The 23,508-nt window shown below is 41.0% G+C and overlaps 1 protein-coding gene across 1 annotated transcript in view; it reads left to right on the top strand.

The window, feature by feature from the left end:
• The window catches only part of PGGT1B (protein geranylgeranyltransferase type I subunit beta), a 72,273-nt gene that overhangs the window by 3,454 nt on the left and 45,311 nt on the right, over window positions 1-23,508 (top strand). Inside the window, exons 2-3 of the mRNA XM_030316777.2 lie at window positions 6,062-6,180; window positions 23,076-23,143. Coding sequence (XP_030172637.1) covers window positions 6,062-6,180; window positions 23,076-23,143 — 187 coding nt within the window. The remainder of the gene's footprint in view (window positions 1-6,061; window positions 6,181-23,075; window positions 23,144-23,508) is intronic.

The raw sequence follows: 23,508 nt of genomic DNA, 5'->3' as shown, positions 1-23,508 counted from the left end.
TTTAAGTTACTGTGTTCTGACAAGATCCCAGATGGTGCTGATCTTGCTGATTGCCTCACCGCGCTTGAGTTTGGTGGCCAGTGATTGTGGTATGTGCAGGGTGTTACAGAAGCCCCTTAGCCCAACCTGAAGAGACACACATCTCAGAGATGGCTTCTTGGAAGAAGTAACCCTGGAGCTAAATAAATATTCAGTTTGGGGGAAGTCTGGGATCGGTTATAGGCAAGTGGACAATAAAGGCGGATAAGTAAGTGTCGAGCAGAGAAACTTCAATCATTTGTCTAATAGTGTAAGGCAGGTGTGGTAGGAATTTAGCCTGGGGGGTAGACAGGGGCCAGATCACAGAGGGCTTTGTGTGCCAGGTCAGGAAAGCTGAATTTGATGTCACATAAGTGATTGAAGTTGCAAGCAGTGCATCTTCCTGATTAGATAGATATGCATTTTAGAGTCGTTGAATTTGAAATTGGTTGTTGTAGTCAGTGGGACAAGATCAGAGCCAGAAAGACCAGTTAGCTGTCACAGTAGTCTGGAGGCCAGATGCTGGGGCAGTGGAAGGAGGGATAGAAAGGAGGGGTGGAGGAAAAAGGAGTTCCAGGATTCTCGGACTGGAACTGCCATCTGGTCTCGGGAGCATGAGGCCAAAGGAGCAGGTTTAGAGAGGAAGAAGATGATTTCTGTGACAGCACTTTTCCTATAGGTACTGAGTTGTTTCCCCTCATAATTTAACCTGGTTCAGGTTAGGAGGCTTGTTTTATTTGTTTTTGTCATGAAATCCAGCATGTAGTATATGTTTAGTAAACATTTCTTCTTGAAAAATTATTTTGCATGTAAAATAATTCCAGAGATGAACGGTTATACTTAAAAATATTTACCAGTCGGGCCAGCTATTTAAGAATATTACAGATCAAGGGGCGCCTGGGTGGCGCAGTCGGTTAAGCGTCCGACTTCAGCCAGGTCACGATCTCGCGGTCCGTGAGTTCGAGCCCCGCGTCAGGCTCCGGGCTGATGGCTCGGAGCCTGGAGCCTGCTTCCGATTCTGTGTCTCCCTCTCACTCTGCCCCTCCCCCGTTCATGCTCTGTCTCTCTCTGTCCCAAAAATAAATAAACATTGAAAAAAAAATTAAAAAAAAAAAAAAGAATATTACAGATCAAGAGTAAGGCTTAAAATTGTGGCATTTCTGCAGTGTTGCAGTAGGTCATTCCAGAGTATTTATTGGGACCTCTGTGTGCTGTGTATTTAACTTTATGATTAATTTTCACGTGTTCTCTAAGGCTCTCATTTCCACTGTTAGCAATTTTATCAAGCAACTGTGTTCCTATTTCTAAATATAGCTGCTTGTTTATAATTTTAGAACTCTTTGCAGTATGATTTAGTTATAGCCCCACCTGAGATCTAGGCAGGAATGCAGTCACTTGTTAAAGACATTTGGAGATGCCAGGAAAGAGACTGTATTAGAAAGGGGGCAGAGTAGGTGATCCAAAGTTTAGGAATCTAGTCAATGCCCATGAATCAGTGTTTCCAGTATATTCCCAAATGGTCATGTAATCTGCTCCAGCCTAACAGTACACTCCTCATTCTCATTTAGTGGCACAAGAAAATCGTATTACTGTGGTTGTTTTTTTTCCCCCCACACTCAGATTGTTTTTATTTATTTTTTCCTGTTTAATCCATGGGGCATTTTTTGGGCTGTTTTTTTTTAAAAATTTTTTTTTTCAACGTTTATTTTTGGGACAGAGAGAGACAGAGCATGAACGGGGGAGGGGCAGAGAGAGAGGGAGACACAGAATCGGAAACAGGCTCCAGGCTCTGAGCCATCAGCCCAGAGCCCGACGCGGGGCTCGAACTCCCGGACCGCGAGATCGTGACCTGGCTGAAGTCGGACGCCCAACCGACTGCGCCACCCAGGCGCCCCTGGGCTGTTTTTTTAAGACCTGAAAATTTTGTTGTTAAGCCTGAAAAATTTGGCATCTTTTGGAGATCTCATTCAGTTGATGCCTCCCATCTGTGAATCGATCCCCTGGTGCAGCAGCTTGATTTAGAGGGGACGAATGTTACTTCTTCATCCATGCAAGATACCCTTTGCACAAGTATTGTTCAGAGGGAACAAAGGGCAGGAAGGTGCAGCTGGCCTACTTTGCTTTTTCAGCATATAGTTTCAGAGTTCAATTCTAGGGAAAAAAGAAAGAACACAAATGCTGTCCCAAGTAACAGCGTTCTAATACCTACACTGGCCTGATTTTAGGCACATGTCTTGGCATGATTCCCCCCCGCCCCCCGCCCCAGCCACGTGCCCAAGGTAGGTTGCCCAACAGTCCATACATACCCCAAGTAGGACTCACTGGGGCACCTTAAGACCCCCCCCCCCCAGTTCTCTCAGAGGCCCATATCCCCAAGTCATTTTTTATTATGGCCGCTTATTCTCTCCGTCTCACAGTTGTAGGACTGCTTGAGAACTCAGGTGTGGTCAGAAAGGAGTATCTTCCTAGCCTGTCTCAGAGGGGGGCCAGACATTTCTCCCAGTGGACTTCTTGGTTCTGCCAGCCGCTGCTGGGTGCCTCTCTATCAACATAAGCTTTTCACTGTGGCTGTGTTAATCCTATAAACCTTAGTCTCAACTGCTGGGAGTTGCAAATACTGGACTCTCTGAAGTAAAGTAGTTTACCAGCAGCTGACTAATTTTCAGTGTTCGCATCCATCTTCAGAAGCAAGTAAAATGAAAAGCAGATCAGATAACACAGGAACAGTGTGACTTTGGAGCAGGGTTACTTAACCTCAGCACTGTTGACATTTTGTTGAATGGCACTGTCCTGCGCGTCGTAGAAGGGATGTTTAGCGGCATTCCTGGCGTTTACCAGCTAGATGCCAGTGGTACCCTCCTCCTATGACAACCCAAAATATCTTTACAGTGTCCCCTGGGGGCATTATTGCCCCAGTGGGGTTTACTGCTCTAGAGCTGGGCTCCTGATCCTGGCTGCATATTACACTCACCTGGGAAGTTCCCCACACCTGTGCCCCTGGCCCCCAAATTCAAGTTACCCAGACCCCACTTTCCACCCGGAATTTCAGTTTCATTGTCGTGGAATAAGGCCTAGACCTCTCTGTGTTATATCAGTGTTTTAGTTTTTTGTTTTGTTTTTAAGTTTATTTATCTTGAGGGAGATAGTGTGAATAGGGGAGGGGCAGATAGAGAATATCCTAAGCAGGCTCCACACTGCCAGCGCAGAGCCCTATGCAGGGTCAAACCCACAAAGCCATGGATCATGACCTGAGCTGAAACCTAGAGCCAGACGCTTAACTGAGCCACCCAGGTGCCCCTAGGTTTGTTTTTTAAGCTGATTTGAATGTGCAGGCAGGTTTGAGAAACACCCCTGAGGAGAATACCACCGTGTGACTCAGTGTTCCTAAATAGTTTAATTGGTTATCTAGCAGTGAAATCTGAAGCAAATTACTTGACTTCTTTGGACTTCATGATCTTGAGCTAAAAAATTTAAGAGAGTACTTAACTTAGAAAAGAATACCAGTTTATTTTTATAGACTTTTAGTTGTTTTCTTCTTTTATTTTTTTTTCAATGTTTATTTATTTTTGGGACAGAGAGAGACAGAGCATGAACGGGGGAGGGGCAGAGAGAGGGAGACACAGAATCGGAAACAGGCTCCAGGCTCTGAGCCATCAGCCCAGAGCCTGACGCGGGGCTCGAACTCACGGACCGCGAGATCGTGACCTGGCTGAAGTCGGACGCTCAACCGACTGCGCCACTCAGGCGCCCCTTTTATTTTTTTTTTAAGCAACCTTCATGCCTAGTGTGGAGCCCATCTTGGGACTTGAACTCATGACCCTGAGATCAAGACCTGAGTCGAGATCAAGAGTTGGACGCTTAACCGATTGAGCCACGCAGGCGCCCCTAGATGTTTTCTTATTACATACTTTTCATTAACAGGAATATTTTTGATTTATCCAGCCTTAGTAGGCTGTGTTATCAACAACCTCATGTTGTCCCCCATTTCCACCTCTGTCCTCCTTTTTTTTTTCTATAATACCTTAATAAACTAGATTATTAGATAATTTCATTGTACCTGACTGTGATCATTTACACCAACACTGAAAACCCCTGGGAGAGCGCTCCAGGTTGGTTAGATGAAATATTACAGGTCTTTCATTTGTTAATTCAATAAGTGAGTACATATCCTGCACAAGGCAGACCTTATCTCATGAGACATAATTATCATGAACAGTGATTCTCAAACTTGGCTGCTGTTAGCTTGAGGTCTTTCCCATATCTAAAGTATCATTTTGTTTTGGGGAAGGGCAGGGCTCTCTGTGGGGAGGAAGGTTGCCAACCAGGGACCTGGAGATAAGGCCTATAGTGTAACAGTGTGATTAGATTCTGAGGTCACTAACTCATGTCAAATCAGGGAAAATACCAGTAATGATAGCCTCCTTGGGTGAGTGCTTGCGTGTGGGCAGGTAGTGAATACCTGTGTAAGGTGTGATGAGGATTTATAGATAAGCAGACTTAGAAAAGGCAGAAAAGATCCTGCCCAGGTTATGAATGGCTGTAAATCAGCCAACATATGATTTGAACCAGCTCATTTGACAGCAGAATCTGAACTCTGAACTGTAGCCTCCCACATAAAGGGGTTCCACCATCCTTAATTTAATCCTGATCTTGCTCAGATAAATCACCTGCGTAATTCTGGTGGCTCTCGGTGGTTTGTTAGAATTAAACTGAGATACAGCATATGAGAAATTTTCTAGCTCCCTGTCTAATACACAGTAATAGTCTCTCAATAATGTAACTTTCCCCAAATCTTTGTTCTTAAGTGTAACAATATCTTATCAGTTTTAGGTTTTGCCCTTAAGCTTTGGTTGGAATTACTCTTTGGTGTGTTTCCTCCTGTTATCTAATGTATGCTAGCCTTTTTCAACCAGGGGTCAGAGAGAGAATTACATGGTTAAAAAAAAATTTAAAGAAAGAGTGACTGTTTTCTCATTTTTCTTAAGTTGGTAATATTTTTCTAGATGCATGAGAAAGAAGTTAATTTATTATACACAATGAGGGCATTAGGGCTTATTTCTCTTTTGGAATCTTTTTTGGAAAGGTTGCAGAATGTGTCAAGTGGCTTTGCTGTAAGATTTTGGACCAGATGATTTAAAGTATTAATTGTTTAGTATTAGTCATAGGAACTGTTAGAATATAGAAATGTGATAACCATGTTCAGGGGTGCCTGGCTGGCTCAGTCAATATAGAGCATGCAACTCTTGATCCCAGGGCTGTGAGTTCAAGCCCCATGTGGGGTGTAGAGATTACTTAAATTTAAAAAAAAGATAACCATGTTCAGAAAACAGTATAGAATGTATCTCAGCCTGAAAAGAATTATATATAACAAACTCTTTATGTAAAAAGTAATCACTTAAGTACTAGTTTTAAATGAAAACACAGAGTTTACATTTCTCATTTAGTATGCAATCTTGGAAGGGAATGTGTTGCCTTACAGTTTTTCATTCCATTGAAGAATCCTCTCTGGGAAAATGAAGTTGAAATGCATATGTATTTTTTAAAGTGTTCCTTATTTCCCAAAATTCAGTTTAAGTTTTGTCCAGTTACATTATTTGTAAACAAATTTGAATACAGATGGGTTTATTCTAACCTTCCTTAAGAATTAAGCACCCACTATAAGTGTAGCTGTTCTTGGCAAGTAAGTGGAAATTGGTATTCTCTATGTTTTCCAGCCTTTTGGACTTACTTGTACTAATTGTGTGCAGGGAATTCCTTTTTTAACCTACATTAGCCTTCAGGTTGCTGATGAGTTTCAAATGTGTATGACTGTTTTTTTTTTTTTTTACCCCCAAACGCTCCTTTTTACAAATGAAACAAAGATTTGATTGATATTTTTAAATTATAAGAATAAATATGACTTTTTGGCTTTTGCAAAATGAGAGAACTGTTTGAATTAATTTTAAAATTAGAAAGACTTTATTTTTCTGAACAAGAAAAACTTCAGTGTTTAGACAGTTATGATGTAATTTTACGTTTGTTTCTTTGTTTTTTTTTCTTTTAGGTTGACAATTGCATTTTTTGCTCTCTCCGGGCTGGATATGTTGGACTCCTTAGATGTGGTGAACAAAGATGATATAATAGAGTGGATTTACTCCCTGCAGGTCCTTCCCACAGAAGACAGTGAGTGAGTTTTTAGCATTTTATTTTTAGTATGACTAGCTAGTTGTACTCGGCATAACATGTGTTGGACTAGCAAATCGCAGTATTTATTCGTAAACTCTTACCACGTTTTGTTCAGCCATGTTTTTGCTTGCAATGCTGCCCTCCTATTCTGTTCCAGCACAGAACTTGAGAGGTCTAGTCATGGGGGCGCCTGGCTGGCAGTAGGTGGATCGTGCGACTCTGGATCCTTGGGGTCGTGAGTTTGAGCCCCACGGTGGGGGTAGAGATTACTTAAAAAAATGAAATAAAAAGTAGCCTGATCATTAATCTCTTGAGAGAACAGTTGGCGGTTGTCTGGGATTAGAGATTGGCAGTTATAGCTGCATATTGTGTTCTGCGCCTCCACGTTGATGACTGCCTGTGGATGCTTTGTATGTGGTGTTTATGTTTGGTTAGTTTGGTAGCGTTTGCTCTATTTTTCATTCCCAGCCATTTCTTTTTTTCTTCTCAGTGAACTCTCTTCCGTCACAAAGTTTCATTTCAGTCTTCCTGTGGTTTTCCTTCTTAACGTTTCATGTTTCATGAGCCTTTCCTTAACGGTTTCTTAGACCTCTTACTAGCACTCCAGTCCTTTTTATGATGCTTCTTAAGCTTGATCAATTCTGGCCAGTTACATTAATTTTCAAAATTTATATATTACCCGATCAACTAAATGCACACAAGTTTTATATACCCTATTGCTTACTCTGTTCATACCTAACATTGATATAAGTTATAAATGTTAGAGATTCGAACCTTGAAAAGAGAAGCAGATAAACTCCCAGGAAATGACACAGTTGTTTTTTTTTTAGCACGGTCATCACTCAGTTGGCTCTTAAGAGTCAACATTTATAAATTAACCATGTGTTTCATTGGTTGGAGTAAATGTGTACGAAGGTCCCAACCTAGATAAACTCGAAGGAAATAATAAACTGAAAGTTTGTTTAGAAAGAGGTTTGCTCTGTTAGCAGATGCTCTTAGGCATAGTTTATGTCTTTCTACTTCATTGTTCTTGAATTTTGTAGTGCTTGTGTTTATATAATTTCTAAAATCTGTGCCTGTTTACAGATTGTTGTTTAAAAATGATTAAGCATTTTGAACTAGGTCTGTCTTATGGAAACACCCGATCACTTTTCACCAGCTGCATGAAGCAGCATATATGCTATACTGGTCAGTGGTTACACATTCAAGCATGTTGGTGAGTAGGATTTATTGAATGTCTTGCTAAGCCTGTGGACAGAGGCTGTGATAAATTACAGGATGTGCTGCTCACCCTCTAGGAGTTTGGGGACTGACGTGAGGTCACGGTGCTAGACACCTGAAAAATTGAAGTAATTTGTTTTGGTTTTTTTACTAGTTTGAGTCTGGGATTTTTTTAAAAAACCTTTAAAGTTAAGTATTAGGGACGTCTGGGTGGCTCAGTTCAGCATCTGACTCGATTTCGGCTTGGGTCATGATCTCCTGGTTTGTGGGATCGAGCTCCATTTCAGACTCCACACTGACAGCACGGAGCCTGCTTGGGATTCTCTTTCACCTCTCTCTCTCTCTACCTCACCCCTGCTCATGTTCAGTCTCTCTCAAAGTAAATAAACTTAAAAAAATTGTTTTAATAAAAATAAATATTAGATGTAGTATTATTATAGATTCTGATGTTTTATTGTTTACTGAAAATACCTGTCCTGATTAAATTTTATGCTGTAGTTTCTTAAGAGGATGTATCTCACATAGTGCACATGTGAAATTGTACAGAGTGAGTCACAGAAAAGCTGTTCTGTACATTTTTGCTGAACATTTTATATTATTTTTATAAAACATTTACTGATATTCATTTTCCTGAAATAAAATAGCCATTGCTTCTATACTATAGAAAAGTATGGATCTTAAGATTTTAGTGAGAGAACTCTTTTGGACAGGTTTTAGTCACCAGAACGTTTATTCACCTTGTCTTCTACTTTCTGTCTTGTCTTCATATTTCTCCCCACTCTTGAGCACTCTTTGCTGGCTCCGTGATTGTCTTCTCTTAAAATACGTGTACTGTCTTCTACCATTTTGTTGTAAGTTTTTTTACAACAGCCTAATACCCATTAATACCCATATTCTTTTCTTTTTTTAATGCACTTTAGAGAGTGGTTAAAATAACTGGTTAATTCTTCTCCCAGTGGAAGAGCAGTGGCCATAGAATAATTGACTGCTGCTTTTATGTTCTTTTTTTTTTTTTTTTTTTTTTTTAACATCTGTTTATTTTGAGAAAGATCGTGAGCCAAGGAGGGGTAGAGAAGGGAGGCAGACACAGAATCTGAAGCAGGCTCGGCACAGAGCCTGACATGGGGCTTGAATTCACAAACTGCAAGATCATGAACTCAGCTGAAGTCGGACACTTAACCGACTGAGCGACCCAGGTGCCCCACTTTTACACTCTTAAACGTGGACTTTACATGTATCATTTTGTTATCTCTTGGGTATGTGACTAAGCAAGTCAGTGAACTCTTTTTTTGTGTACAGTTAGTTTAATTAAAACCTGCATTCTTTCTAAAGTCTGCTCTGTTGTGAGGGATTTGCTATTATCTGAACTCTCATATCATTCGTAATAATTGCATTTGCTGCAGATTCACTAGAATGGCTAACGTGGAAGAGGCGGCGAATAGCGGTTGTCGGGAAAGTGCAGCGCACCTGGAGCTCCCACACAGTGCTGGAGGGGTTGTGCCCATCCTTTGGAAACTGTTGGGTGGTACTTAATAGCGCTGCACATCTGTGTGGTCCCTGACACGGGGCTTGTGTTCCCTAGTACACAGCCCACAGAAGTGAAAACGTGTTCACCACAGGATGCACATGAGAATGTTCATAGTAGTGTTTCACAAGAGTCCAGATGTAGGCACCACAGAAACTACCCATCACTGGTATAATCGATAAGTGGTGTATTAAAATATTCACACAATGGAATACCGTATGGTAACGGAAAAGAACAGTCTCTAACTATATGCAAAACTTTTGATGAATGTCACAGACAGGTTTTTTTGGGGGGAAAAAAGTACCTAGTGTCTTACTCTCTTTACACAAAGTACAAAATTAGACAAAACCAGTCTGACCTTTTGGGGAGTGAAGGAAGGAAATGCGAAGGGAAAGTAGGAGCGAAGTAGGAGGGGCTTCTAGGGTGCCATCGCGGACTTATGAGTGCTGGTTATGTGGATGACTTTACTTGCCACAGCTGATTGAGTTGTTTGATTATGATAGTGCACTTATGTTTATTTTAGTTTGGTAAAGGTTTAAAAAATTTTTTTTGAATCCTGATTGGTACTCACCATCTGAGACCCATCAGAATTCTTATTTCCCTTCGTATTGTCAACTACAAGGATTTCATTGGTTTGCTAATTTTTTTTTTCATTTGTAGTTGCTTAACCACTGCTTAAAAGGTTTTTGCTTGTGTCCAAATTGTAAACTTCTGGAGGGCAGAGAATGTGTCTGTCTTACATTTCTTCTCTTTCAGTGCCTAAGGCATTGTTGTGCATCAGGAGTTGTTGGACTATTAATTAAATCACCCATACCTCCTCCAACTTTGCTGTTCCTCTTCTCCGTATTTTCACGTTGGGTCTACAGCATTGTGATATTGTGATTTATGAGACGTGTATGTTTTGTCTTCATCCACAGCCCCCCTCTCACCGCCCCCCTCTCACCGCTTCCAAAACCCTTAGCATTTCTTAAGCCTTTGGAGGGGGATAAAGTTGTCTTTTGTTATGTTAATGAGGTTCTGGAAAGCACCTAAGGATGGGGGTTGCTGGCCTCTAAGCAGTGAGTAGAGGGTTGGCACTTTCAGTCCCACCCCTGACCTCCAGGGAGGTTGAAGCAATTGCCAGTTTCAATTTAATAGTTCTTGTCCAAAAAACGTAGCCTACATAAAAACTCAAAAGGACGGGGTTCAGAGAGCTTCCTGGTTGTTGAACACGTGGAGATGCTGGGAGGGTGGCGCTCCTAGAGAGGGCAGAGGCAGGGAAACTCTGCGGCCCATCCCCATACCTTGCCCTCTGCACCTCTTCCATTTGGCTCTTTGTGAGTTACATCCTTTTACTGTTAATAACGTGTTTCGTTTGAGTTCTGTGAGCTGGCACAATAATTGTACCTAAGGAGAGGGGCTCGTGGGAACCTCCAGTACATAACCAGTGGGTTAGAAGCACAGCTAACTGGGCTGACGATGTCCGAAGTTGGGGGTGGGTTCGGGGCGGTTTGCAGTCCAGTAGGACTGAGCCCTCAGCCTGTGGAATCTGATGCTGTGTCTGAGTAGTGTCAGAGTTGATTATATTGAGCTATATTCAGTTGCGTTGAATGAATGGCTGGCGTTCTGAGAATTGCTTGTTGGAAATTGCGTCTTAGAACACCTAATTTAAGCCTCCTCTGGCTCCTCAAATATTTTCTCATTCATAAGGCATTTATTTGCAGACAGAGTAGAATGTGCTGTCCGTTACTCATCTGTCTATATTTGTCCTGCTTAAAAATCTAAAAATGTTAAAAGCCCAGGACCATAAAAGAATAACTTGGTAAATTTGATTAAATAAATACTTTTAAATGTTATGCAGTAAAAGATAAGGTTGAATAAGTGACAGGCTTGGAAATTGTGGCAACATATATTATAAAATATTAATATCCAGGCTGTGAAGAATTCTTAAAAGATTGAGAAGAAAATGACACATCAGCGCGTAGAAAATGACAAAATTTAAGAATAGGAGGTTCTCAAAAGAAGACAGTAAATACAGGATTAACCTTACTAGAAAAGTCAGGGAGATGCAGTAGAAACAGTATTGCATTATTTTTTTATCTAACACATAGATTTAGCCCGAAGTTTTAAAAATTGGCAAGAATCAGGGGAAAGAGCACTTTAGTATCATTTTGGTGGAAACGAAAATCATTGTAACCTTTTGAGAGGTATTTTAGCAGTATAATTTTTTATACAACTGACATATTCTCGTGTGTGTGGTCCTGGGTTGATTAATGGCCCCAAAAGTTATGTCCGATCAGAACCTCAGAATATGACCTTAGTTGGAATAGGGGCCTTCACAGGTGTAATTAAGGTAAAGATCTCCAGATTGGTGAGTGGTGTCCTTATAGGAAAAGGGAAGAGGGAGATTGAAGACGCAGGGGGAAGGTGGCGCCAGGGTGGAGGCGGAGATTAGAATGCTGGTTAGTACGCGGGACTGCTGGGATTGCCCAGAGCTGCCAGAAGCTAAGAGAGAAGCCAGAATGGACTTTCCCTCAGAGCCTCCAGAAGGAACCAGCCCTACCAACACCTTGATTTTGGACTTCTGGGTTCCAGAGCTGTGAGAGAATACTTTTTGTTGTTGAAAGCCTCTAGATTGGTGGCAATTTGTTGTTACTAACCTCAGAAAACTAATGTGTGTGCGCAAAAACCTCTGTGGAATATTTTTCGGCATTGTTCATCTCACTGACAAATTAGAAGGGGAATCAGTGTTCACAAAAGTGAATCAGTTAAGGGGTGCCTGGGTGGCTTAGTTGGTTAAGTGTTCGACTTTGGCTCAGGTCACTGATGGTGGCAGTTCACGAGCTTGAGCCCCGTGTCGGGCTCTGTGCTGACAGCTCAGACCCTGAAGCCTGCCTAGCATTCTGTTGTCTCCCTTTCTCTCTGCCCTTCCCCCACTCATGCTCGATCTTCAAACTAAATACAAAAACATTAAAAAAAAAAAAAAGTGGAACAGTTAAATCAACTATGGTCTACCAAGAATAGTACACAGTAGCCAAGTGATTGAGGTAGATCTAGGTATATACATACTGATTTGAAAATGTTCTTCTGTGGTTAAATTATATATGCCAACATGTACTCAGATGTTTTAATAAAAGTCTTTGGTTAAAAATGTATAGGAAGAACTCTGTAAGGGTATATAGAAAATCTTTGTAGAGGGGGAGGTAGATGGAAACAGACGTGGGAGGATGGCAGGATTAGGTAGTACTTTCATTTTATTCTATATATCTGCACTGTTTAAGTGTTTACCATGTTTCTATATTTAAAAATTCAAGTTAGGAAAAGCTTTAACCTCTTCAAAACACAACAAAAATAAAAAACTAAACTTAAGGTTGTATGGTTATGTACGGATATTGATATTTTGCTATTGCAGAAATAATGCTATATGTTAATTAAAATTTTATAATGGAAAATGAGAAGCGGAGTGTTGAGGAGACCTGCCCGAGGCCACACAGAGATATTAAGTGATAGAGTCAGACTGAAATCCCAGACTTCTGACTCCCAAGTCCCCATGCTGCTCTGCTAGTGAAGTATGTAGGTCCCTAGTGGAGACCATCATGTGTGGCCCTTAAGTGCATTGTGAATATTTAATCAGAATTAACCCTGGTTTTCCACTTAACTCTGGGGTTGTAAAGACCCTAATGGTATGTCAGTCTAAGTGTGTGGTCACACCATTGGAGATTTGGAGCCCTTCTCATCAACCTCCAGAAGTGTTTAAGAAACACAAGGGAGGGGTGTCTCGCTGGCTCAGTCAGTTAAGCATCCAACTTGGGCTCAGGTCATGATCTTACAGTTTGTAAGTTCAAACCCTGGGTCGGGCTCTGTGCTTACAGCTCAGAGCCTGTAGCCTGCTTTGGATTCTGTCTATTTCTCTCTATTTCTCTCTCTCTCTCTCTCTCTCATTCTCTCTCTAAAATAAATAAACAATAAAAAAAAAAAATTAAAGGGGCACCTGGGTAGCTCAGTTGCTTGAGCATCTGACTTCAGCTCAGGTCATGATCTCGTGGTTTGTGAGTTTGAGCCCTACATTGGGCACACTGGTGTCAGCCTGTCAACGCAGAGCTTACTTTGGATCCTCTGTCCCCCTCTGTCTGCCCCTCCCCAACTTGCGCTCTCCCCAAAATAAGTAAATTATTTTTTTAATTTAAAAAAGGATTAGTCTGGCTGTTGTGTATTCCCTTTTCTCATTAAGGGCACAGCTAGAACAAAGCAAAGAATATTGTAGTCTGTCATTTTACAAATGAGGATGTTAAGATCCAAAGGGATTAATAATTTGTCCACAATAATGTATAACTAGTTAATGCTAGAGGAAGATTTAGAGCACAGTTTTCTGTTTTGCAGTCCTTTGATATTCCCATTACTGTATATTTCCAGTACTGATTCCGTACAATAGATGCTCTGTGTATCGTGTGTGTGTTTTTCTGTTGAGAATTTTGTTTAGATTTTTCAATCCATTGCTGCCTTTGTTTGATAACATGCTCACAAGTGTAAGTATAGTTCTCATGTGGCTCAACTGAGCATATTGTACATTGAAAAAATTATATAGAATGTCTGTTTTGGAAGCATTGTAGGTCAAGAATTTTTTGCAAAGATTGGGACACCTGGGTGGCTCAATAAGTTAAGTGTCTACCTGGTTTTAACTCATCTCATGATCTCATGGTTTGCGAGTTGGAGCCCTGCATTGGGCTCCACGCTGCCAGTGCAGAGCCTGCTTCGGATTATCTGTGTCCTTCTCTCTCTGCCACTTCCCTGCTGGTGTTCTGTCTCTGTCTGTCTCTGTCTCTGTCTGTTTATCTCTCTGTCTCTATCAAAATACATAAACCTTAAAAAAAGTATATTTTTTGCAAAGATAGCCCTGCAGTGGTGATGTGCCCAAATGTCCAGTGTCCCTCACTGTGTGTCTGGTAGGCCACACCACACATCTGTTCACAATCCAGCTGCAAGTCTGAATTCTCCATTTACTGTTTGGTTGGATGAAACATCCATTTGTTGGATGCCTTTTCTGTAGTTGGCCTAGGTCTAACTCTGAAACTTACCTGTGAAATTTAGAGAATAGATCTACAAACCCATTTGGTAGGCTCTAGAATGTTTTGTTCACCTTGCACGTGTTTCTTGAGACCTCTGAGGAATTATTTCTGTGCTGATAAAATGTACACATCCATTTGTACATAAAAAAATTGCCATGTTCCTCACTTGAGTTGTTTGCTTAGTGCAAAAACCTAGTGGTTAAAATGGGAATTAGAGGGGTGCCTGGGTGGCTCGGTTAAGCATCCACCCTTGGCCCAGATCATAATCTCATGGTTCCTGAGTTCGTGCCCAACATCAGGCTCTTTGCTGAGGGTGCAGAGCCTGCATGGGTTTCTCTGTCTCCCTCTCTCTATCCCTCCCCCGCTCGCTCTGTCTCTAAAAATAAATGAATAAACTTTAAAAATATATTTAAAAAAAATGGGGACGAGAAAATTGAGAACATGACCAAATCAGGTTTTAAATTATATTTAACTAGCATGGCCACTATTAATAGCATGGAGATATTGTAACCCAAGAGCTGTTCTTTATTAGAAGTACCTAAATATAATTTTTAATGTATTTTTATGTCACAATAAAATTTTCTCTTAGAAGAGTGGGTAATATGCTGCTTTCTTATGAAAAGCAGCTTCAGTGACTAAAATCTTTTTAAACTGCCATTGAGGTTTTACATTTTATAGGTTTATAACTGTTTTGTTTAAAGAATACCCAAACATATTGCCTTTATAATGTTTGACATATAGTTGGTGTTTATTACGAGCTTAATAGTAAAACCCTAAGATTTAAAGATTTTATTTTTGGGGGCGCCTGGGTGGCTTAGTTGGTTAAGCTTCTGATTTCAGCTCAGATCATGACCTCAAGACTTGTGGGTTCTGTGCTGACAGCCTAGAGCCTGGGGCCTGCTTCAGATTCTGCGTCTCCCTCTCTCTCTCTATCCCCCCCCAAATAAACATTAAAAAAGTAATTAAAATATTTGGGGGGGGGCGCCTGGGTAGCTCAGTTGGTTAAGCTTTCCATGTCGGCTCAGGTCATGATCTCACCGTTGGTGAGTTTGAGTCCCACATTGGGCTCTGTGCTGACAGCTCAGAGCCTGGAGCCTGCTTCAGATCTGTCTCTTCTCTCTCTGCCCCTCCCCTCCTTGCACTTTATCTCTCTCAAAAATAAACAAACATGAAAAAAGTTTTTTTAGTTTCTTTTAAGAGAGAGTGCGTGCCAGTGGAGGAGGGACAGAGGGAGAGAATCTTAAGATCTTAAGCAGGCTCTATGTGAGATCATGACCTGGGCTGAAATCAAGAGTCGGACATTTAACCACCTGAGCTACCCAGGCACCCCTAAAACCCTAAGTTTTAAACTGAGAGATGCTCCAATCATCAAGAAGTCAGCTTTGTAGCTTAATGATTGTCTTTCACGTGCAGACACAAAAAATAAAGACAAAAGGACTGTTTTCCCTTGCCATAGACAGCTAAACACATTCTCTAATAAGCATATCCCTCTACATGCTCCCAAATAAACACACATGCATATTATATCCCTGTACATACTCCCATTTTTGCTGATTCTCTTTTTCTTCCCATGTACCCAATTTCATTTTTCTGCACTAACCTGGATTTTTATGATGTATTGCTGTCTAAACCAGCTTCCATGTAACAAAGTAAACTAGTTTGACTTTGTGGCTCTGTGATAGTGGAGGATACATTCACCACATCAGTGGTTCTCAATTCTAATTGTATATCAAACAGGGATTGTTTTTCTTTTAATATACATGAGTGTCCATGCCCCACTCAGATGGTTCTGATGTGGACCTGAGTTAGGACCAAGAGGCATGTACTGTGTTTTTTCAAATTATGCATTTGATTCTTCTGGGACCTGAACCACACTTCCAGTTTATTCTGCTACTACTGAATAGGAGCACTAGATGGCGCTGTCTAATAACCTCCAAGGAAGCTTAAACTATCCTAAATATGCATCCAGTTGTAAATTTGGAATTAATTGCGTGTTTATACTTAATAATTATCATGAATAGGTAAGCTTACTAGAATTATAAACGAAAGCACAATAGCAAGCACATCTTGACAAGAACCAGAAAGGATTAGGATTGCCCAATGCCTTCTCTTCAGTGTGCACTCTTTTGAAAATGGAGGGGAGGCAGGTGTTTTTATTTTAAAGAAAATCAGTTTCAGAGGAAATCTTCTGTTACTTTCCTCTTCACTTTTGTTTAAATCTAATGAATTGACTTGAAGTGGTTACTGTTTCTTGTGCCTTGGTCACTGTGGTAGGCATAATCAGAACGTGTCCTTTAACCCTCGTAAGAACCCTGCAAAATACTGCTTGCAGTACATTACTGTTCCTCTCTCAGAAATAGAACTAGCTCAGAGAGATTGTTACTTGCCTATGGAACACAGGACTAGTCAGAATAGGATCTTGAGTTTGATTCCACGCATCCATGCCATCATCTCCTAACCTTAGGTGATATTTTTGAACATCAGTATTTTTGCTGCCTTTTCAGAAAAGTTATTGATGTAAATAAGCTAACAACATAGAAATGAGGAAATAAAAATGCCATTTAGTTATTTACCAGTAAAGAAATGATATTTCATTCAGAAACATTTTTTTAAACCCTAACAGGCGTTCCTCATTTTATTGCACTTCAGTTTACTGTGTTTTGCAGATACCGCATTTTTTACGGATTGAAAGTTTGTGGCATCCCTGTGTCATTCAAGTCTATTGGTTCTATTTTTCCAACATTATTTGCTTATTTTGTGTCTCTGTTCCACATTTGGGTAATTTTCGCGGTGTTTCAGACTTTTTTGTTACATGTATTATGGTGGTGCGCGATCAGTGATCTTTGACATTACTATTCAGATTGTTTTGGGGCGCGACAAACTGTGCCCATATAAGATGGCGCACTTAACTGCTAAATGTGTGTGTTGTGACTGCTCCACTGACCTGCCGTTCCTCCTCATCCCTCTCCTGAGTCCCTGAGACACAACAATATTGAAATTAGGCCAGTTAGGAACCCTACAATGGCCTCTCAGCCTTCAAATGAAAGGAAAGAGCTTGCACATCTGTCACTTTAAATCATAAGCTAGAAATGATTAAGCTTGGTGAGGAAGGCATGTCAAAAGCCTAGCGGGCCAAAAGCTAGATCTCTTGTGCCAGTCAGTCAAGTTGTGAGTGCAGAGGAAGAGTTCTTGAAGGAAATTAAAAGTGCTACTCCGGGGGTACCTGGCTGGCTCAGTCGGAAGAGCATGCCACTCTTGGTATCAGGGTCATGAGTTTGAGCTTCATGTTGGGTCTAGAGATTAATTGAGTAAAAATAAAACTTAAAAAGTGCTACTCCACTGAACACATAAATGGAGAGCACAACGACCTTATTGCTGGTGGTGAAAGTTCTCAGCCACAACATTTCCTTAAGTCAAAACCTAATCCAGAGCAAGCCTCCCTTCATTTCTATGAAGTCTGGGAGGTGAGGAAGCTGCAGAAGAGAAGTTTGAAGCCAGCAGACGTTGGTTCGTGAGGTTTAAGGAAAGAAGCCATTTTTGTAACATAAAAGTACCAGGTGCAGCAGCAGGTGCTGATACAGATACTGCAGCAAGTTATCCAGAAGATCTCACTAAGATAATTCATGAAGGTGGCTACACTAAAAAAATGTTCAGTGTAGACAAAACAGCCTTCTTCTAGAAGAAAATACCATCTATGACTTTCCCAGCTAGAGAAAAGTCAGTGCCTAGCTTTCTAGGAGCTAAGGCAGTTGGTGACTTTCAGTAGAAGCCAGTGCTCATTTACCATTTCTCTCTCTCTTTTTTAAATGTTTATTTATGTTTGAGAGAGAGAGGGAGACCAAGAATCCCGAGCAGAATCTCTGCTGTCAACTCAAAGCCCAGTGTGAAGCTTGAACTCACTAACTGTGAGATCATGACTTGAGCCAAAAGCACGAGTCGGACACTTAGCCCCCCTGAGCCATCCAGGTGCCCCTCATTTACCATTTCTGAAAATCCTAGGGCCCTCAGTTCTGCTAACTCTACTCTGCCTGTGCTCTATAAATGGAACAACAAAAACTGGATGACAGCACATCTGTTTACAACATGGCTTACTGAATATGTTAGGCCCGCTGTTGAGACCTGCTCAGAAAAGATTTCCTCCAAAATATTATTGCTCATTGACAGTGTACTTGGTCACCCAAGAGCTCAGATGAAGATGTACAATGAGATGAATGTTGTTTTCATGCCTGCTAACACAGCATCCATTCTGCAGCTCAGGGGTCAAGGAGTCATTTTGACTTTCAGATCTTATTGAAATGCATTGTAAGGCTGTAGCTGCCGTAAGTAGGGATTTCCCTGATGGATCTAGGTACAATAAAATAAAAACCTTCTGGAAATGATTCCCCAGTCTAGATGCCACGAAGAACATCTGTGTTTCATGGGAAGAGGTCAAAATACGTTCACAGGAGTTTGGGAGAAGTTAATTCCAACTCTCATGGATGACCTGGAGGGGTCCTAGACTTCAGTGGAGGAAGTCCCTGCAGATGTAGTGGAAACATCAGGAGATCTAGAAGTGGAGCCTGAAGATGTGACCAAATTCCTGCAATCTCATGGTAAAACTTGAACGGATGAGGAGTTGCTCCTTATGGATGAGCAAAAAAAGTGGTTTCTTGAGATGGAACCTACCCCTGGTGAAAGTGCTATGAAGATTGTTGAAATGGCAGCACAGGATCTATTACTATTTTTTAAAGATTTTATTTTTGAGTAGTCTCTACACCCAACATGGGGCTTGAACTCACAACCCCAAGATCAAGAGTCACATGCTCTACTGACTGAGCCAGCCAGGCACCTCAAAAACACAGGATTTAGAATATTACATGAACCTAGGTGATAAAGTGGTGGCAGGAATTGAGAGGATTGAATTTTTGTTTTTTGGGGTTTTTTTGTTTTGTTTTGTTTTTTTGGTTTTTGATTATGACTTCACTGCAGAACTTTTAACAAGTTTTAACAACCAAGGAGCACCTGGTTGCCTCAGTTGATTAAGCCTCTGACTTGGGCTCAGGTCATGGATGATGTCATGGTTGGTGAGTTCAAGCCCCACATCGGGCTTGCTGCTATCAGCGTCCACGCTGCTTTGGATCCTCTGTCCCCTCTCTCTCCGCCCTTTCCCATGCGTGTGTGCTCTTTTTCTCTCTCTCAAAAATAAATTAACATTTAAAAAAATTTTTTGTTAAGTTTGAATGTAAACCTTTGCCTTATAATTCAGAGGTACCTGAAGATTTATATATAATTGATTTCTAGTCTCTTAGAGAAGATTGAATTTTGAAAGCAGTTCTACTATGGGTAAAATGCTGCAGAGCCTGATAGGAAGAGTCAGGCATTCAGGAGACATTGTTTTATTTTAAGAAATTGACACAGCCACCCTAGCCTTCATTCAGCAGCATTCAGCAGCCATCAACATTGAGGCAGGACCCTTTTAGAAGGGGGCTCAAGGTAGGCTTCCTAAGTGAAGTATATACTCAGACCTGAAACAGGGATGCACAACTTTCTCCCCCAACCCCCGTTTTTTTTTAAGGCTTATTTTTTGTGAGATTGAGCCCCGCCTCCAGCTCTGCACTGACTCTGCTGAGCCTGCTTGAGATTCTCTCCCTCTCTCTCTGCCCCACCCCCAGTAAATAAACATTTAAAAACATTTTTTAAGTTTTGAGAGAGAGAGTGCGCATGCACGGGCACAAGCAGGGGAGGGGCAGGGAGAGAGGAAGAGGAGAAGAGAGAGAGAAAATCCCAAGCAGGCTCTGCACTGACAGCATGGACCCCCATGTGGGGCTCGAACTCAGGAACCATGCAATCGTAACCTGAGCCGAAACTAAGAGATGTTTAACTGACTGAGCCACCCAGGCACCCCAATAAATAAACATGTAAAAAAAAAAAAAAGATAATCTTTAAAAGGGCATTCCTAAGGGGAAATAAGAGAGAAAAAAACCATTAAAAAATATGTCAGTAAGCGTCCGATTTCGGCTCAGATCATTCAAACACTAAGCACCATGGACTTTGAAGATGAAGTTAAGGTTACTGGTCAGCTGACCTCAAAATAGGGAGATGATCTGTAGGTGTTCCATGTACAGGGGAGGCCCTAGGACAGGAGAAAGATTTCAGCCCCATTGCAGACGCTTGGGTCCAGGGGCCCAGGTGTGAGCAGTGGCAAGGGCCCCAGCTGGCGGTGATCAAAGATGTGGAGACTCAGTCCCACACACTGGACGAGTGGAAGGAACTTGGGGCCACCTGTCCCCCAGAGCCTCCAGTAGGGAGCGCAGCCCCCGGTGGCTCTCCATTCCAGCCTGGTGAGGCTGATCTTGGACTTTGGAACTTACAGAACTGCCGGATAACAAATGGGTGTGGTTTCAAGTTAATAAGTTCTGTGATAATTTGTTATGGCAACACTGACTGATACAAAGAACAGAATTCACTCTCCTGTCATTCCACACAAAATTATTTTGTTTATTCCTTTCTGGGCTTTGTTGAGAAGCATCCTTTGGTTAATTGTAAACATAATCACATAAATGTTCGCATCCTACCTTTTCTCGTAACTTGATCATTTCTCCATGTTGCTACATAGTTTTCCCTAATTATTAGCAGTATCATGTTCCTTTGATGAGATATAGTATTATATTTAACCTCTTGGACTTCTGTGTTGCTTCTAAATTTTCACCAGTGTAATACTGCCCTGGGTGTTTCTGTGCATACGACCTTTCTCATATGGGAAGTTCCTGGAGTCAATTCTCAGATGTAGCATTATCCATTCAGAGTCTGAGCCTTTTTATGACTCTTATTATATAATGGCGAGTCTTAAGTGGCTTAGTGATTTAAAAGTCTTTAGCAGAGATAAGAGAACTATGTTCATTAATATCATCACCATTTGGTAATACCCTTTTTCAGATTTTTTTGTTAATGGTGTAAGGTGGGTAGTGGAGAATTTTAAATTTAGTGGATAAAGTTCCCTAAATTGTATAAGAAATTAATGTTTAAGTTACTGTTGTAAGTTTATGAGAGATAGAAGGCTGAATAGAGTACCTGTGTTGAAAAAATAGAGTGAAAAACAGTTACTATGATTTAGTCATGTTCCAGTCCTAAGAGATACGAAACTGGTTTCTCACGTCAGAACGTATTTATAAATCTACGGTTTTTTTTTTATTAATGATACAGTACAGTCTGCTGATACTACATTTCTATCTTCTGTGTCTATCATGCTGATTTTCTAATGGCAATCAAACCCATAACCATTTTCTTGTTGTGGGTATAACTAATTATTCATTTATAGTTTTTTTTTTTTTGCAGCTTCATAAAGGTATTGTTGGCATATAACACGTGTAAGTGTAAAGTATACAACATGATGTTTGATACATGAATATATTGCAGAATGATTACCACAGTCCCCTTACATAATTACCCTGTGTGAGTGTGTGGTGACAACATTTAAGATCTCTCCTAATAACTTTCAAGTGTATAACACAGTCCTATTAATTATAGTCATCATCCTGTGCATTAGCTCCCCAGAACTTACTCATCTTATAGGTAGACGTTTGTACTTTTGACTAACATCTCACCATTTCTCCCAGCTCCTGTCAACTACCATTCTGCTCTGTTTCCATGGTTCAGCCTTTTTAAATTCCACATGTAAGTGAGAACATACAATATTTGTTTCTCTCTGACTTATTGCATGTGGCATCCATAATGTCACAAAAGGCAGAATTTGCTCTTTCATGGCTGATGAACATTCTGGATATGCGTGTGTGTGTGCGTGTGTGTGTGTGTGAGAGAGATTTTTTCACTCCTCTGTTGATAGACACTTAGGTTGTTTCCATGTCTTGGCTGTTACAAATTATGTTGCAGCGATCATGGGGGTGCACATATCTCTTTGAAATGGTGATTTTGTTTCCTTTGGCTGTCTACCCAGTGGTGGCATTGCTGAATCATATAGTAGTTCTGTGTATAATTTTTTGAAGAACCTCCATACTGTATTCCATAATGGCTGTACCAATTTATATTCCCACCACCAATGCACAGGGCTCCCTTTTCATGGATGTGACTTTGTTTCCAGCTTATTTTCTTTCTCAAGTTCCTAGTACTTCAAAGCAGAGTGGATGGGGTGCCTTGGTGGTTCAGTTGACCCGATTTCATCTCAGGTCATAATCCCAGGGATCAAGCCCCACGTTGGGCTCTGAGCTGAGCATGGAGCCTGCTTCACATTCTCTCTCCTTACCCCCCACCCCGCCCTTTACCTGCTTGCATGTGTGCGCGCTCTCTCTCTAAAATAAAAAATAAAAACAAAGTAGAGTGGATCATTGGACTCAGAACAAAGGTTTGTCCATACTAAAATACAAAGCATGGGGCGGGGGGGTGCCTGGGTGGCTCATTCGGTTAAGCACCCGACTCTTGGTTTCTGCGCAGGTCATGATCTCGTGGTTTGTGAGTTTGAATCCTACATCAGGCTCCGTGATGATGGTGTGGAGCCTGCTTGGGTTTTTCTCTCTCCCTTTCTCTCTGCCCCTCCCCTGCTCGCTCTCTCTGTCTCCCTCAAAAATTAATAAAAAAAAAAAGTTTTTTAAATTTAAAATACAAAGTACATACATTTTTTTGTGACTAGGGCATCTTAGGTGTTTAGTTTGCTCACATATAAAGAAGCAGTAAGTTAAAATAAAAAGGCAGTGGAAGGGAAGTTAGGATTCCAGATCCAGATGTGTAATTAACTGATTGTTACTTTGAACATGTCACTTAACCTCTGGGCTTCTGTTTTCTGCTCTTTAACACGGGGTTGATTATGTTGATCACATGAAAAATAATCGTATAGAAAAGGTTTGAAAGCATTTCACCTGCAGTGAGGTAGGCTATAAACTAAAGGTATGTGGTAGGAAATCATTATTTTGTCTCTGACTGGTTGGAAAATTAAGTGAGATTCCCATAAAGTGAGAACACACCTGGCACATGCTAGAATGAAAATGGAGACAGTGACAAAGCTTTGGTACTAAAATACTCAGTTTCTGAAAGAATATATAATTGATCTGCTTTAGAGTCTGTTCAAAAATAAAATATACTTTAAATAAGTACATGGTTTTATTTTCTAGGATCCAATCTAAATCGCTGTGGTTTCCGAGGCTCTTCATACCTGGGTATTCCATTCAACCCATCAAAGGTGAGTTCTTTCTGGGTGGGGAGGAGGGAGGAGGGAGATGGATGGATTTTAGTGAGAAAGGAAACTAAGAAATGACACAGAAGCCAGGCTTCTGTGTTTCATTATAGCTAAATATTGTCTGCTAATGTGTATTATGACCTTTACTTAAAGGAAAGTGATACCCACCCTACTTCCTGGAACTATGCACAGTATGTGTGCACGCAGAATTTGCTACTGTCACAAGTATTATGTCTCTCCTATTGTTTGTGTGTCAAAATTACTGGTGATTTCCTGGAGAATTGGAAATACAGCTCTCCTGTGCTTGGTGCTTGCTCTCGAGGAAGCCAGTGAACTTCTGTGTTAGTGAAGGACTTTACATTTGGCTC

The sequence above is a fragment of the Lynx canadensis genome, chromosome A1 (genome assembly GCF_007474595.2).
Source record: "Lynx canadensis isolate LIC74 chromosome A1, mLynCan4.pri.v2, whole genome shotgun sequence".
In the NCBI taxonomy this organism is placed as follows: Eukaryota; Metazoa; Chordata; class Mammalia; order Carnivora; family Felidae; genus Lynx; species Lynx canadensis.
Note: the sequence above shows the minus strand (reverse complement) of the source record. Positions and strands in the feature narration are given on the sequence as shown.